Source organism: Hyperolius riggenbachi, chromosome 2 (genome assembly GCF_040937935.1).
Source record: "Hyperolius riggenbachi isolate aHypRig1 chromosome 2, aHypRig1.pri, whole genome shotgun sequence".
NCBI classification, from domain to species: domain Eukaryota; kingdom Metazoa; phylum Chordata; class Amphibia; order Anura; family Hyperoliidae; genus Hyperolius; species Hyperolius riggenbachi.
Window position 1 is genome coordinate 91,856,539 of NC_090647.1, and position 17,772 is coordinate 91,874,310.

Below are 17,772 nucleotides of genomic sequence, written 5' to 3' on the forward strand. Positions count from 1 at the left end.
CCCTTGTAGAGTACATGAGATAACAGCAAGACACCTGGGCTCCCTCGCCGTCCCTCCCAGGATTCTCCCTTGTACCACATTACGCTTTAGTAAATTCCCTAGTCACTCTCCACTGCACATGTGCAGTCCTAGCTGCTCTCCCTGCTGGTAGAATTTTCGGATTTACAGAGAGCAGGAAATAAGCCTGTTTGCTAAGCAGAGGAGAAAGCCTCTGTGTACTACCTGCACTGACCCTGAGTGGCAGACAGTTTTTTTTCCTCTTAAGCACAGCTCTTGCTACACCATATTTGACATAACCATGCAATATAACTGTTTCTAGTACTTACTGTGCTGGAATCTATTCAATTCATATACCCTTTGCATCAACCCAGATTTGTAGCACATTATTAACTATCTGTACCTCTTCCCACAATATGGGGCTAACTATGGGAGAAATATCACTATCCTACATGTAATTTTTCCCTGTAGGGGAGGGAGTGGAGGAAGTGTCAAAGGAAAAGCAAAACTAGCACAGGGAAAAACTATCCAACCCCCAATAATTTGCAAACCGGATGGGAAATAAGCTTGGAAATACAAAATAATGCTGCAGGATAAGAGCCTCTATTGGCAATAAGGTGCAGGGAGACATGTTTTATTGTAGGTTATGGTAAACTAATCTCAAACTGGATATGGTTGTAAAAATGGTAACAGTGGCATTAGTGGATTTTTTTTTTTTGAAAGTGCCAAGTTATAATTCACAGACCAAAAACACAAGAGATTTATTTCCTCCCTTGTTATCGGTCCATTGTACAGCAGGATATTCTGAAATAATATATTCCATTAATTACACACAGTAGAAATACAATATTTACAGATAAAAATTAATCTATATACTAAAACAGAAGAGAGAAAAAAAAAAAAAAAAAAAAAAAGAAGCCTTCGGCTCACATCAGAATGCAAAAAAGCAAAATTAACCTTTTGGTCACTTTTGCCGGGTTTGAGCCAATGCAAAAATTGGGATGTCAACTGATCCCATGTTAAATATCTGAGTACCTAAGCCTAAAACCACAGAGCCTGTCTTAAGGACGGATGGGAGGGAAGGGAATTAAATACTCACCTGTCCCAATGTCTCCCCTCGGCAGTATAGTCATGGCCATATTTCCGCAAACTACCAAAGCTTTTTTGAAACCACTGCCTGCACCACAGTAAGGCAGTGGCTGCTGAGCCGGGGACAGGCCTCTGGAAATTTTGAGGGAAGAGGTCAGGAGAGGTGAGTCTAACTTCATGACCGCCCCCCTCCCCATGGTCCATCATTAAGACAGGTTTAGCTTAGCTACTCTAACCAGTGAATCGGTTAAACCTCTCTGGTAATCTGGAGGCCATCGGAATGCTAAATCCCGACCTGCACGATAATCTCCTGGTGCACATGCGTCCTCCATAGACTGCAGCTATGGAAAACACCCGCTCTAGATGGAATGTGAAGGCCACCAGAGCAGCACCATGCATCTGATGCACTGTCTGCTCCAACTTCCACACGTTGTAGTGTGAACCGAGCCTTACCCTGAGATCCATCATAAAATATGCATACTAATCAATCACTTTAACTAAGACAGATGATAAAATTAGAAATCAAATAAAATGCCATAGGTTTGTCCAGGTGGCAGCTGTTCTTCAGTGTTATTTTTAAAAAGAAAAACACCATGCATGCTGGGTAAAGAATCTGCATGCAAAAAGGCAGAATGTGATTGTTCTGTACAATATAGTCCTGCTGCAGCTGCACTGACACGCTGTTCTGTGGAATATCGTGTTTTACTTGCTGGTGCAAATATGCAGGACAGCTGCTATCTGCTGTGGAATGAACTGCTGGGCTGTGGACAGTCTACAGAGGCTCCCCACCCAGATCTGGCCTCTGGAGGGGGCCGACTCGGGCGTGACGAGACGTGACGGGGCTCCACAGAGTTCATAACGGTTCCCACTGTCATACCGTACTCATAACGCTTCAACATCTGCGAGATCTTCTTCTCCGACACTTTGTGGGTGTTTCTCCTGAAATATACATCGGCATATAAATCATTTCCTTACATCAAAACTATTTAAAAAGGAATACAATTGCAGTTAATCTGCTTTCTGTAATACTCCTTTTGACATTGCAAGATGTCTGCATTTGCAACGAATGCTCCACATTTCTTTATTTGGTTTGTAACAGGTCAATTTGCCGCGTTTTACATAGCATTACACTGGGTTCACACTGCGCACAATTACGGTACATTTCATGGACAGACCACAATGAACCAACAGACATGCTATGATGAACCCTATATTAACCACTTAATGACAAGTAGACTTATAAAAACGTCCTGCGAGAGCCTCTTAACGGCTCCAGGACGTTTCCATAAGTCAAACAGTGCTGCTGTGCGTGTGCCCGCTCCAGTCAGTGCGTGTGCATTCCCGTGCGATTAGTGAGACGGGGTGGGGAAACACCATAGAGAAAAAAAAAATACACCTTTATTTTTAAATATATTGTCACCATACTTTGTACTAGGGACATAACAAGGACAAATAGGCAGATAAAATGTGTGGGTTTTATGCACAGTATCAGTGTTTATATTAAAACTATAGGGGATGAAATTGGAGAAAGTGTAGATTGTCATTTTTTTCCTTGGTTTTCCCTTTAAAATGCATAGAAAAAGTAATTACTGAAAACAAATATCAACCCTAAAAAGCCTAATTAGTGGTGAAAAAAATACAAGATATAGTTCATTTCATTGTGATTAGTAGTGATTAAGCTATTGGCAAATGAAAGGGATGAGCACTGAAAGGTGAAAATCGTTCTTGTCCGTTAGGGTAAAAACCGCTTTGGGGTGAAGTGGTTAAACAGAAGAACTATTCAGATATCTGCTGACAAGGTGGTTCTGTCTGGTCTCTCTTGCAGCAACAGGAAAACAAAACTCACTGTATACACAATTACACTGGACAGAAGTCAGACATGTCTCAATAGTAGCATGGTAGCCTAGTGGAGATCACTCTCACCACAGCTACAACAATGCAGGGCGTGATCGGCAGACACAATGCATCACTGACAGATCTGGAGCGCCAGCTCATCTGGGCTAGGCGCAGGCAGGCTTCCTCCATAGCAGCAGAATGAGTCATTAGCCTGTAGGCTAGCGATACATCTGTGTGGCACTCAGCCCTGAACTGCCACTCAGGGGATTGAGTCCTGATCCCTGCAGGCAGCAATAATTGTGCAGGTGTACACCTCTTAGGTTTACAGCATTTTTTTCCCCTCACCTGCCTACCAACAAATGTGATATAAAATGGTCATCCATTTAAAATATATATCGACACACACTGTGACAAGCACCCCTCTGATTGCACATACACAGTAAATGAAAGCAATATCTGGTTATCTAATCCTGTTGGCAATGCCATAATGTCTTACTTTTCCAATTCACGTGGGTCCAGCTTCCACCATGTATCAGGCTCCAAGAATTCAACTTCATAACAGCTGTCCAAGGCCTGAAAAATTTAAAATCGGAAAGTTAAAAGTTATTTTTTACAGTAATATTTGGGAAAAGGCAGCTCGAAGCAACTTAAAGACAACCCAAGGTGGATGAAAACAAAAAAGGGAGATATTTATCTAGGAAGAGGGAAGCTTCTGCATTCTTCCCGTGTCCTCTATGCCGGTACGGCCACACCTGCGCAGTAGCACGGAGCTGCTCATGCACAGCTTTCTGTGTAGGTGCGGACGTACTAGCACAGATGCAGCATGGCCATGCTAGTGCATAAAGAGGGGTGCGGCCACGATCTGAAATCAAACTCGTCGGATTTCTTTTGGGGGTCCACCCCGGCAACAATGGGAACCAGGAAGTGGAAAGCCTCTGCAGGATCCAGAGACTTCCCTCGTTAGACAAGTATCTCTTTTTCCCAAAACTCAAGCTTGTCTTCTTAAAACAGAAGGTATCTGTGATTGTTTAGGTTGGATTGAGCTCTGAGGTGTCCCACAATGCATCACTGCTGAATATGAAAAAACATCCCTTTGTTGTCACTGAAAGCTTAACACACCTCCAGATCCGCTGGAATGTAATGATGTGTCAGCTTGTTAATATTACAGAGCCACAATAATCAACAAGCATACAGACTGTTTTGGACTGGTTGATCCTCATCAGTGCACAGCATCGATTTATGTGGCTCTATGTGGTAGGACTCCAGAGGTGCATAGCATTTTAGTAAGAGGGCTTTTTGGTCTTTTTTAGCCCTTTACACACTCCTAGGAGTTCTGGTTCACCATGAGCTTGCTGGGCAATCTGTTACAGTTAAAGAGTAACTGTCAGGCTGCAAAAGCTAATTTAAACCTCTATTCTCCTGTGTTAAACAGTTTAGAAGGAAGCCAAAAAGGCAATACTGAAGTTAAAAATCTCTCTTAGTTTTGATGTGTGCTGAACTGTAAGGATGTTAGACCCAAGCTCTTAAGAAGCCGAGAGCCGCATACCATACAGCAAAGCATTCTGGGGCCCTCCCCTCGGCTGCTAGTGATAAGTTACAGGGCTCGTGTAACAACAGCAGCAGCTGAAAAAACACCTGGCAGAGTACACTGCAGGAGTCCGCTATTGTTCCTAGCCACATGGCTAATTAATATTCACTGCACAGTAGTGTTTTACATTACTGATCTTTTGTGTGAGTCTAATCATCAGGAAGCAGGCAGGACATGACGACACATTTGGCTTCATAGGAGACAGACAAACATGGAACCTGCCATGAGCTGTCAGGAGCATCATTCTCTGCAAATACTATATAAAGATTCTGTGAAATCCAAACGTGGACAGTGAAATGCATATGTAATGTAAGTACAGCCAACGTTTAGCTACTGATATATGTGTTTATTTTCTCTGAGACCCTTTACCTAACAGCTCCTCTTTAAGAAAACCCTGTAAACAACATAGAATTTATACTACAACACTGCTTTTCCCCCCTCCCCATGACACAGTGCCACGCAGAATACTTTCATCTGTAACTCCATAATCTTACCATTTCTACATATGGCTTCATTTCCCAACCCTGGGTATTCGTATTGTCAATTATGATTGGAGAACGCTCCTCGTCCATTGCTCTCTGGGCTATGGTACAAAAAGAAAAAAAAATACATTAAAGAGAACACACCAAAAAGGAGCCAAATCCTGCCTGGCTGAAATCAAAATAAAACCATATGCAATACAATTACACCAAATAAAACTTGTTTTTTGTAAAGCTAGGCTTTTTCAGGAGGGACCTCCGTGCGGTTCGTGCGGCCTGTACAACTTTCAACATAATCATTCTCAAAACTGGTCAGAGATCACGCTTTCACTAGTAAGTAACTGCCTACTTCACGTCCCAGACCAAGAATGTCAAACTCCAGTCCTCAAGGCATACCTATGATTCAGCGGCCGGGAGAATTGGGTGCAGGGTAAAGCCGATAAACAACTCACCCAGCTCCTGCAAAAGTCCCGATGACGTTAATTACTCTTCCCCCCTCCAGGTCTCCTTGGATGGTGGGGAAAGATGTAATTCGGCTTCCAGCTATTGCTGGTGGCCAAATTACAGTCTTTTTATAGTAATTTGTGCGCAGTCTTTTGACAGCACACAAATTACTCACGGTGCATCACTATAGTCATATTTCCTATTAAGGCCTATGGTGGCGTCGGGTGTGCCCAAAACGCCTGCGTTATTTTTACAGTGCTCCTCCTCAAGGGCTGAGGGTCCTCACACATTTTTGGCACAGTCAAAATTAAATGGATAGTACTGAATCAGGAAAGGTGTGGTTCATTAACCACTTGAGGACCAGGCAAAGAACGCTGGGCAGGGCAAAGAACGCCTGACAGCTGTTTCGTGCGTGGCACAATGTCCAAGTAAATGAATCACATACCGGTGCACTGGTGAGAGACAGTTAGCAGTGGGTGCTGGGCAAAGAATGCCTGACAGCCGTTTTGCGCGTGTGCACGCTTCTACGGAGGCCTCCGCTACATTCACACAACTGCTGTTAGGCGTCCTCTGCCCAGCACCCACCACTGTCTCTCACCAGTGCATCGGTATGTGATTCATTTACTCATTCATCCATGTTTATAATGACTGAACAGTAAAGTAGCTAAAAGCAGTGCCGACGTCCTACTCCTCTCTGATATGCACTGCTTTAAAGAGTAACTGTCAGGCTGCAGAAGCTAATTTAAACCTCTATTCTCCTGTGTTAAACAGTTTAGAAGGAAGCCAAAAAGGCATTAGTGAAGATAAAAATCTCTCACCTTTGATGTGTGCTTATCAGAAAAGCTGTTAGACCTAAGAGGACGCAAGCCGCATACTATACTGCAAAGCATTCTGGGGCCCTCCCCTCGGCTGCTAATGAGACGTTACAGCAGCTTGTAATCAGTCCAGCGCACAGCACTGATAAATCTCTGGGCAGAGTACACTGCAGGAGTCAGCTATTGTTCCTAGCCACATGGCTCATTAATATTCACTGCACACTGTGTTATTCAGTACGAGCTTTTCTGTGATCAGGAAGCAGGCAGGACATGACGACACATTTGACAGAAAAACATGGAACCTGCCATGAGCATCAATCTCTGCATATACTATATAAAAATTCTGTGAAGTACAAACGTGGACAGTGAAATGCATATGTAATGTAAGTACAGCCAATCTTTAGCTACTGATATATGTGTTTATTTTCTCTGAGACCTTATACCTAACAGCTCCTCTTTAACAACATATTGGTACATAAACAATGCATCTTTCCAGCTGATGCAAACTGGTTCCTGTGCATTTCTATATGTCCAAACTGTGTGTACTTGCATCAAACTTACCTCTGTCACGGTTCCAGTTATGTGCATCTCCCAGCAGGCTTGCATCATAAGACCATCCATTTTCCTGGGAGAAGTAATCATCAGTGCTCAGGATAATGCCATCAGGAAACTGATCGATAAGAGTACTGGAAAAGGAGGTAAATTAAATACCAGCAACAAATAAACAAAAACAAACAAAGGAAAACAGCCCTATTAGGCCCCTCTGCATCCCCTCGTTCCACCGACACCAACACCCCCCAGTATTTGACATTATGATGAAGAAGCCTTTGGGTCTCCTCGGAAGGCTGTGGAAGAATTTGGGTCTCCGAGTACTTCCGAAGATGAGCAGCTACATACTGCACTCACGCAAAGTACTCAGAGACCCAAGTACTTCTGTAGCCTTCTGAGGAGACTCAGACGCTGCTGGTGGTACATTTGAACAGGGGCCCAGTGGTGGAACAAGGGGACTCACAGAGGACTGGAACGGATTTTGTTTAAAGAGAAAAATCGTTAAATTTAAAACACATACAAATAAGAAGAAGTACATTTCTTTGAGAGTAAATTGAGCCATACATTACTTTTCTCCTATGCTGCTGTCACTTACAGTAGGTAGTAGAAATCTGACATCACCAACAGGTTTTGGGTTAGTCCATCTCTTTATGGGGGAGTCTCAGCATGGCCTCTATTCTTTATAAATACATTCCCTGAAAATGATTAATACAAAGATGCTGGCCAGCCTCCCTGCTCACTGTACACCTTTTTTTGGCAGTTTGGAGAAACTGCCATTCACCATTTGCTTTTAAAAATAAAGAAAACCCTGAGAACCCCCCATGAGAAGATAGGCTAGTCCAAAATCCACTTTGCTCCTCCAACAACCTCCTCCTAACCACCCCATGCATCTCACACTCCCATGCATGACTACAGGACCTCACTAGAGCTGCCCTCATCCTGTGGAACTCTTTCCCATTGCCCATCAGGTTTTCCCCCTCCTTCAAATAAGCCCTCAAAACTCACCTCTTCAAGGATGCCTACCCCACTTCAATGCTGCCAGCCTGCCCTAAGGCCTTGTTCACTTCAGGGACGTTTCTGTGCGCTTTTCACAGCGCATTGCCCTGTGCATTCTGCAAGGTATTGATTTTCCCATGTAATTAAATGTGCCTGGTTCACATCTATGAGCTGCGCTGATCTGCGTTACAAAAATGTAGTGCTGCATGCATTTCTGTGCGTTGAGCTGAAAAGCGCACAATAATGCAAATTAATGGGTGCACATTTTTAGAGCATAAAAAAGCATATAAGCTCATGCGTTTTTTACCCCTATTTGGAAAAAAAAATACATTTACATTTGAAAACAAAGCTTTTTTGACAACTGCTACAATAAGCAAAACATGCTTAAATGCACTACAGCAAACAAATTGTAAAATTTAAAATATGTGCAAACATACACAAATAAGTACTTTTTTCCAGAGTAAAATGAGCCATAAATTACTTTTCTCCTATGTTGCTGTCACTTACAGTAGGTAGTAGAAATCTGACAGAGAAGAGACAGGTTTTGGACTACTCCATCTCTTCATAGGGGATTCTCAGGGATTTATTTATTTTCAAAAGCACTTAGTGAATGGCAGTTGCTCTGTCCAACTGCCAAAAAACTGTGTAGTGAGCAGGGAAGCTGGCCAGCATCATTGTTTAAATCCTTTTTAGGGAATATCTTTATAAAGAATAAAAGCCTTGCTGAGAATCCCCTATGAAGACATGGACTAGTCCAAAACCTGTCACTTCTGTCAGATTTCTACTGCCTACTGTAAGTGACATCAATATAGGAGAAAAGTAATTTATGGTTCATTTTACTCTGGAAACAAAACACTTGTCTATGTTTGCACATATTTTAAAAGTTAAAATGTTTCGCCATATTGCCCCTTTAAAAAAAAAAAAAGCACACTGCAACGCACTGAAATGAGCACTAAAGCACATACTATTTTTATCCTGCGCTTTTACACGTTTTTTTCAACGCACCTAATGTGAACGAGGCCTTACTCTCCCTGCCGAGAACCTCTCAAGGCAGCCCCTCTCCTTTCGTGTCACCACCCCCTTGCTCTAGTTTGTAAGCCTTTGGCCGGGCCCTCTCCTCTTGTGTATCATACTTCATTGTGCACTCTACCCAGAATAAATGTGAACCTGTATTATTGGGACTACCACTCCAGTGTATGATCTGGCATTGCATTACTACCTGTATTGTATCTTATTGCTTATTATCTTTATTGTGTTGTCAGTCACTCGTTATTGTCTGTAATCTTATGTATTGTACAGCGCCGTGTAATATGCTGGCACTATATATATATATATATATATATATATATATATATATATATATATATATATATATATATATATATATATATATATATATATATATATATATATATATATATATATATATATATATATATATCCATCCATCCAATAATAATAATAATACTACATTTATTGGCTAACTGAAGAGGTAAATCAAAGTAAGCTTTTAGCTAATAAGCCTTCTTCAGAGGACTGGCAGGCTGCAGTGCAGGAGTCATGTGCACGAGCCTGACGTGCTGTGGGACACGAGTCGTGTGTGCCTGTGTAATAAAGGGGAAGTACAGTGTTGTATTGTGTAATCCACCTGTCTCCCACCTTGTACATCATAGCTTACCTGGCCCAAGTTTAGTCTAGCATGTGTATGAGGCTTGACTAGTCTCTCCAGACAATTGATGTGATATATACAGTATAATCTTGTTATAGTAAACTCCAAGGGACCGGGAAAAGTGGTTTACTATATTGGAAGATTACTACGGTAAATCTGAAACTGTCCAAGAAATGGCCCAGCATGCCCTGGTACATTCTCTGCTGCAAAGGACTAACTCTTTCCTCCCACTGGGGGTGAAAAAAAAAAATAGCACATTTGGTGTACTACAAGGTTAAGCATACCTTAGGGCTGCATAGCCAGGCTGGACAAATTGCTGGTACCATTATCCAGGACTCCTTACAAATTGCAGCCATCGCTGAATAGAGGCAGCCACTCGCTTCCTGCGAGTGGCTCCAATACCTCCCTGGGAGGGACTTGCAGCACATGTCCTGCAAAACTTTCCTCTCACACTTGAGCCAATCATGAAGCCTCTCTTCAAAATGCAGCCAATCATAAGCCACTCGCATCTGTAATACAAATGGCTCCGATACCGCCGTGGGCTGGACTGCGCTCCACACGCTACCAGGAGCATAATCACTAAAAAAGGGAAGAGATACCCGGGAGTGCATACAATTCCGTGGAAGGACTGAGATGATACTTTTATCAGTGATTGCATAGTGGAAGTGATAACACTGCATCTTTTGATTATGCTCATTATTTCTCATTTTCCAGAGGCTGCTTTTTTTGTACAGTACTGTGTATCCTTTCTTCTTGTCTTACAAATGTTATTAGGCATCAACTCACCTGCAACCAGCCTGAAGAAAGCAGCAGATCACAGAGTTTCACACTGACACATGACACACGCGCCACCCACTATTACTATATCCAGAGTCAGCGTCATGTAGGGGCCAAACATTTACTATAACAGAAGTCTTATATCAGATTTTACTATACCAGGCGTTGCTCCCATAGACTTATAAAGGAGATTGGCAGGGACCTGGAGATGTAGTTTACTATATCAGAGTTTATTATAACCAGATTATACTGTAATTTGCAAAATACACAGCTTAAGAGCTCAGACACACTATAAGCGCTTTTCTGAGCGCTTTTTGGCCATCATCGCTTAGAGCTTTTAAAAATGTGCACGATTTTACAGCGATTGTGAACGATCAAACTTTGCCCTACAGTTATCTAAATCAGGAAACATATTGGCATTAGATTACCATAGTTTAAAAAAAAAATGCTCAAAATAACATTTCAGAGATGCTTAATAAGCTGTTTACTAACCGTGCTAATGTGCTTTTGCCTGAGCCAGGCACACCTCTTAAAAGCACCAGCCTTCCTTTAGGCTTAGTAGATGAAGATTTATCAAGGAATCTGTGAGGATACCGTTCATTAGAACAATCACCAGCTTGGGGTAATAACTTTTCCTCCCAACGTTTCTGTCCATAGGGGCCTTCTTGATGATATTCTTGGGGGAAGGGTTCAACACCGGGTCTAGAAAACGTCCTTACATTTTCATCTTGAGGGCTAAAGCTGCTCTTGGGAGGCATATGTGACCTGTGCCATGGAGGAAGGGTTAAAGAATCTGCACTTGGATCGTTATTCCTAAACAGGTGAGTAGATTTCTCATTAGTTCTGGGTAAATTCTTCTCTGAAAAAGGTCTTTCTCGCTGTTGGTAGGTTTCAGCAGGATCACCAGGCAGTGCCTTTATATCTGGATCTGGAGGGCTGTACCTGCTGTCAGAAGGTATATGTGAACTATGCCATGGAGGTGGGATCAAAGAATCTGGGCCATTTTCATTGATTCTGTGAATATACGGTTCTTGAGGAACATTACCAGCTGTGGGAAATGACTTCTCACCAAAGCATTTCTGTCCAGATGGAGCTTCCTGTTGACATTCCTGATTAGAGGATTCAGCAGATAGTCCAGAAAATGACTTTGCATAAGATTTTCCTGAAGGACTAACCCTACCTTCGGGAGGTAAATTTGAACTATGCCATGGAGGTGGAATTAAAGAATCTGTAAATGGACCATTGTCTTTAAATCTCTGAAGTTCATGAGGAACATTACTAGTTTGAGATAATGTATTTTCCCTAAGAGATTTCTGTCCAGATGGTTGTTCTTGATGACAGTTTTGTTGAGGGGATTCAGAAGGGAGTCCAGAACGTGGATTTATGAAACTTTTATTTGGAGGGCTAAACCTACCTTCAGGAGGTACACGCAAGCTGTGCCATGGAGGTGGGGTTAAAGAATCTGTACATGGAACATTATCACTGAAACTGTGAGGATATTGTTCATGAGGAACATTACCAGTTTCGGTTACTGTCTTTTTGTCAAAATGTCCATAGGGACCTTCTTGGCGATATTCTTGTGGGGAAAGCTCAGCAGTGGGTCCAGGAAATGGCTTTATATAACCTCCGCCTGGAGGAATACTACTGTCCTCAGGGGGTGGACATGAGTGGTGCCATGGAGGTGAGGCCACAGAATCTGTACAGAGATTGTTATTCCTGAATCTGTGGGAATATTCATTAGGAGGAATAAATGTTTTATCCCCAAAAGGACTCTGTCGATACGGCTCTTCTTGCTGATATTCTTGTGTAGAAGGTTCTATAGGGGGTCCAGAAAACTGCCGTGAGGGGCTAATCCTTCCGTTAGGTGGTACACCTGAGCTGTGCCATGGAGGTGGAGCTAAAGAATCTGTACATGGATTATTATTCCTGTGGGGATACTGTTCATGAGAAACATTACCAACTTGAGGCATTGTCTTCTCACCAAATTGTCCCTGACCACATGGGCCTTTTTGCTGATATTCTTGTGGGGTGAGCTCAGCAGGGGGTCCAGGAAATGATGTTTTAGAACTGAGGCCTGGAGGGTTAATTTTGTTTTGAGGTACGTGAGAGCTGTGCCATGGAGGTCGGGCTAAATAATTGGTATATGGATATTGTTCATGAGAAGCATTACCAGCTTCTGGAAATTGACTCTTGACAAAATGAGAGCTTTCTCCCTGATATTCTTGTGGAGAAGGTTCAGCAGGGGGCGCAGGAAATGGTTTACTATAATCTTTGATCGGAAGACTAATCCTGCCATCAGGAAGTACATGTGAGCTGTGTTGTTGAGATGGGGCTAAAGGATCTGTGAATGGAACATTATCACTGAATCTGTTCAGATATGGTTCATAAGGAACATTACCAAAATGAGATGTCTTCTCGCCAAAATATTTCGGTCTACTCGGGCTTTCTTGTTGGAAGGATTGTGCAGGGGGTTCAGTAAATGGCTTGTACCTGCTCGGAGGAAGTGAGCAATACCATGGAGGGGTTATAGCTCTGGGAAAGCTATCATTTATATCATTGTATTCATCGTCTTCAGGGCATGTAAGCTTGTTGTTTTTGCTAGGACAAATCAATGAAGAGTTGGCTGATTGAGATGATGGACCACAGGGCAAGCCAGAAGAAAGTGGAGGAAAATCTGGAGGTGGAAATGTTCTTCTAAAATGATCATCAAATGACAGTGGCATTTCAATTGCATCATTGTTATAAAGAGGTAGTACAGGACCCTCTGCTGCTGATATACTAGAAGAACTTGGCTGTGTAAAAGATGGTGGTTTGTTGAAAATGGAATCTGCAGCCAATACCTGGCTAGTATCCAGAGTGATGGGTTGACTTGTTATTTCACCGCTAGGGTCAGGACTGAAATCCTGCTGATTGTCACACTCTCTCTCATTATCATCGTTGGTATCGCCAAGCTCACATAATTCTTTGTAAAACTGCTCCAACTCATTGTCTATACCCAACCCACTGTTAGACTTAATTGCAGAGTTTCCCGGCTCCACGGTGTTAATTCTAGAAGCTTGAGGTTTAATCTTGGTGTCATTTTTGGCTTTAGGTAGAGAATCTGTTTTAGCAGGTGGCTGGAAAAGTGGTCCTATAAATGCAGTACTTGTCTGTGAAAATTCCCCCTTAGAATCATTACTCTTCGATTTGTCTGTCTTAGGAAGTTCAGACTCGGACCTTTTCTTGTAGGCAACTCTATTATCACGAGAAGTTTCAGGAGTGCGATTTTTGGAAGATCTTGGTGTACTGTCATCATCCGAGTCATTGCACAAATCTATTGTGACTACTGGTTTAGCAGGTCTACCTTTGTCCGATTCACGGCGTCTGTCCTGTGACAACGTAGATGAGCCGCATTTCTTTGCTTCCGGCTTCTTCGATACACCAGCAGCTTTCTTTTTTGAAGACGCTAAGCGGTCATGTTTAGTCTTTTTCAGTTTTGGCTCATAATCTTCTTCTGAAAAATACCTTTCTGGATGTGTAAAATACCTCTGAACATGAGGCATCTAAAAGAGAAGACAAAAAGATCTTTAATACTCAACTCTGTATTAATATGCCATCAATAGTGAAATTAAACCTTTCATTGGGGGGGGGGGGGGGGGGGGGGGTGTTTCAATACCACATGAATGCAGATGATACACAACTGTAATTCTCAGGACAAGACCTTAAATCCCTCCTCACACTGTCTGCTATATATCTTTCATGACCTCATTTTATGTGATCTCATCCTCCTAGATATATTTTCCGCTTTCGACACAGTAGACTACCCTCTCCTTCTACAAATCCTTTCTTCCGTGGGCATTTAGGGTCTTGTTCTCTCCTGACTTTCCTCTTATCTCACAGATAGGACCTTTCCGAGCTGCTCACTCCGGCACCACCTCCTCACTGTCGGAGGTCCCCAAGGCTCAGTCCTCAGACCTCTCCTTTTCTCCATCTACAATTATGGCCTTGATCAACTGAAGTTCCTTTGGCATCCAATATCACCTAGACGTTGAGGAAACCCAATCTACCTTTCAGCACCTGACTTGGATGCATTAATAGATCATGTCCTTGACTGTCTCAACGTAATCTCCTCCCGTTTTCTAAAACTCAATGGGCTCTATTCATAAAAAAGTTGTTGCGAGAAAACTCCTGGAGGGAAAATACCGCAGCGGTATTTTACACTTCTGGGTGGTCATTCAAAGAAATCTTGAAAGCTGCGATGCAAGAGCGGAGATCTCCCGCTGAAAGCTGGCGGTAAGCTGTCGGAAGGCATGCGGAAACACTTCAGCCGGCAGAGTCCCTCCGTGCACTGCTCTCTCTGGGAGGTCTGTCCCATTCACTTGTATGTAATCCGCAAAATCAGTGGAAGCGGTATTTCCCGTCCACATACCGCTTCCTCTAATCTTTATGAATGGCCATTTTGTTACTTTTTTCTAGATAAATCTAGAAAAACACTGGAGAAGGCGGAAATTTCTCGCTCTGCTGGGGGATTGTAGATTTTCATGCGGGAACAGCTTTTATGAATGCCCACTTTGCTAAATGGACGGGAAAATCCGCTGTTTTGAGCGGAAAACTTGCGGTAAGGTTTTATGAATAGAGCCCAATATGGACAAGACAGAAATGGTAATCTTCCCACCTCACAATTCAATGCCCCTGCCTGACATCACTATTTTTGTTGATGGCATTTCAAGAACGCTTTCCCCCAGGCTTGCTGCCTAGGTTTAATACTGGACTTGAGTTTCTCATTCAAACCACAAATTGACAAACTATCCTCCTCTTGTCTCCACCTAAAAAAATCTCTTGTTGTCTCCATCTAAAAGAAACATCTACCGCATCCGCCCTTTTCTCACACAGGAGACTGATCTTGGGACCGCCCCAATTACACCCTTCCCATGGACTAATTCAGACTTGAATTGCTGGGTCTTTGTAAAAATCGCATGATCATGCATCTTTTACCCTGTTTGCATGTATAACCTTGTTCTAGGTTGTAGAACCTCTCTGTCTGAAACACCTTGCTACAGTGTACCCAAGGCGAATATGGACACTGGTTGGGATACAGTGGCATTTTAGTCACTTAATCACATGCCTCCGTGTCCCCACTGGCCGCTGAATTTACCACCAGAAACTGCGAATAAGAGCTTGTCACCTGCTTGCTGACAGGGCATTCTTTTTCAGTAGAAGGACTCCTACAGTACGCCCACTCAGGTGTCAGAAACATCTCTTCACTGCTCTCTGTGCCCCTTCATTGGCTACTCCCCTCCCCTTTACCACCTCTCCCCTCCTGCTTTTTTCCACACTCTATGTTCTTCAAGGAGAAGCATAAGCTGCAGCGTTGTGGACTTTTTTTTCCTTCCTAAATTCGAAACAAGCATTGTAATGCACAGGAGTGGCAATAAAGAAGTCTACCTGATCCGGCTAGCCCCCTTGATCAAGTAGTATGTTTTTTTTTTTTTTATTATTACTCCAGGCCCAGGTTCTCTTTAACATTGTATGTGCTGTATCCCTATTTATAGAGAAACTGTAGGTGAAAATCATAATGAATTAAATTGCTTTTTTTTGTTACACTATTCCTTTATTTATAGATTAGTCAGTGTTTTGTTCATTGTAAAATCTTTCCTGTCCCCGGTTTACATTCTGAAATGTATCACTGGTGGTGACATCTCTAGATCTCCCAGGTGATCTGTACGGAATGTTCGTTTACTGAGAGTTCTATCCACCGAGGAAGATACTGTTTGACAGTTGGAAACAGACTTTTATTTCCCACATTGGGCTCTATTCTCAAAGACTTCCCGCATGCGGTAAAGTACATGCGGGAAGTTTGCACCCAAAATACCGGCAAGTTGGGATTCTCAAAATGTTCCGCATGTTTTTTCCGCATGCGGAAAAAGTGTGATAAAAGTGCGGGATTCATGCGGTAAAATTTCCGCAAAAGTCGGTATTTTCCGCAATAAAAGATCAATTCTCAAAGATGTTCAGGCGCATCATTTCTTCGTTAATTACCGAATTTTTATCACCTACAAGTAGTAGGTGATATATTCCGCATCCCATTGACTTTAATGAAGTGTGGAGGCTTAAGGGCTGTGCTTGGTGGACTTTAACTTTTTTTTTTTAAACACTTTTTCATGCGACCTTTTTACCGCATGATTCCCGCATGAATAATGCCTGTTTCCGCATCTTTTTTCCCGCATGCGGAAAACATGCGGAAAATATTAGTGAATGTGGAAAAAATGCGGAGTTTACCGCTGGCGGGAATATAGCGGTAACATTTTGCGGAAAATTTGGCTCTTTGAGAATAGAGCCCAATGTAGCAAGGTTCACAGAGAGTAAACTGTCAGGACCATGGTCATGTCATTACATGTGGGAGGGGTTTCACCACATTATCAGCCACACAGATCCCACTGGCGAACTATTTGAGAAAAGGTAATGATTTCTCATAGAAAGGGGGGTAGTAATCAGCTACTGTTTGGGATGACATTAAATCCTGGGTTAAACTTCAGCTTTATTGTCCAGCACCACTTAATATGTTGGTGCTTTATAAATACAATGCATAATAATATTGTTAATAGGCACCTTTAGAGTATAAGCAGTATAATAAGTACCCTTACTCTAGCTTGTCTTCTCCCCTTCCCTTCTCAGAACAGGCTAACATACATTAATACCAGTATCTGTAGAACAAAAAACTACAGGAAAGACTATTAGCTCATCTCTGCTTACTAGTACTTTAATCAATATAATACTAATACTGGGCTGCATGGAAACTGGATGCAGTTTAGCACTAAGCCAATCAAAACCCACATCTCATGGACAAAAAAACTGGCGGGGCCCAACCAAGACTTGTTGACAAGTCGCTATGACAGATTAGTTCCCCTTATCTTTCAGCTTTCAAGCAGCCATCCCTCTGCGCACAGAGGCCACTTATCAGGCAAGGAAGGCCAACAGTTCATGCTTAAAAACATGACTGACAGCATTTATATATATCTCTGAGCCTAACCGCCATTGCTCACAGTCAGCGCCACCGAAGCACAGCACAATGCTCCGCCATCCGCCTACACACAGCCCACCCGTCCACATTACCTCCAGGGACGAGTCCAGAGAAGAGCCCCGGACAGGCCGCTACGTCCATACAGGAAACACAAGGCCCAACACCTTTCTACTCCATTTCCCAGTCGCACTCTGACGTCATCAGTAATGTCACTCTGTGAGGATGCCGGGAAACGTAGTCTAGTAGTTCAGCTGACCGCAAGGCGCGCAGAGACGTCACTGCCACTACTGAAATTCCCGACATGCTCCTTGCTAGTTGCTACCCCTGCAGCTTCTATGGAGGCGAGTGCTACTGCTGTACTGTGTGCGTTACTGTGCGCGTTATTAGCCACTTGTCTCCAGGTAGGAACACTGCTATTGCATGTCTCTGCGTTATCCTTGCTGCAGTGACCATTACTTTTATTATTATTAAAGTAAAAATTCACATTCATTTGGCCCTTTTTTTTGTTTTTTTACCCAACAGCATTCTTCTGA

General features: G+C 42.7%; 1 protein-coding gene across 1 annotated transcript; it reads right to left on the bottom strand.

Annotated features, from left to right (window-relative positions):
- Window positions 1–603: 603 nt before the first annotated feature.
- On the bottom strand, window positions 604–17,539 carry LOC137545623 (YLP motif-containing protein 1-like). The gene is made up of 6 exons (XM_068267051.1): window positions 17,332–17,539; window positions 10,732–13,781; window positions 6,810–6,934; window positions 5,005–5,093; window positions 3,419–3,495; window positions 604–2,025 (listed from the first exon to the last, which is right to left on the bottom strand). The coding sequence occupies exons 2-6, from the start codon at window positions 13,779–13,781 to the stop codon at window positions 1,821–1,823; spliced, it is 3,546 nt and encodes a 1,181-aa protein (XP_068123152.1). The 5' UTR covers window positions 17,332–17,539; the 3' UTR covers window positions 604–1,820.
- Window positions 17,540–17,772: the final 233 nt, after the last annotated feature.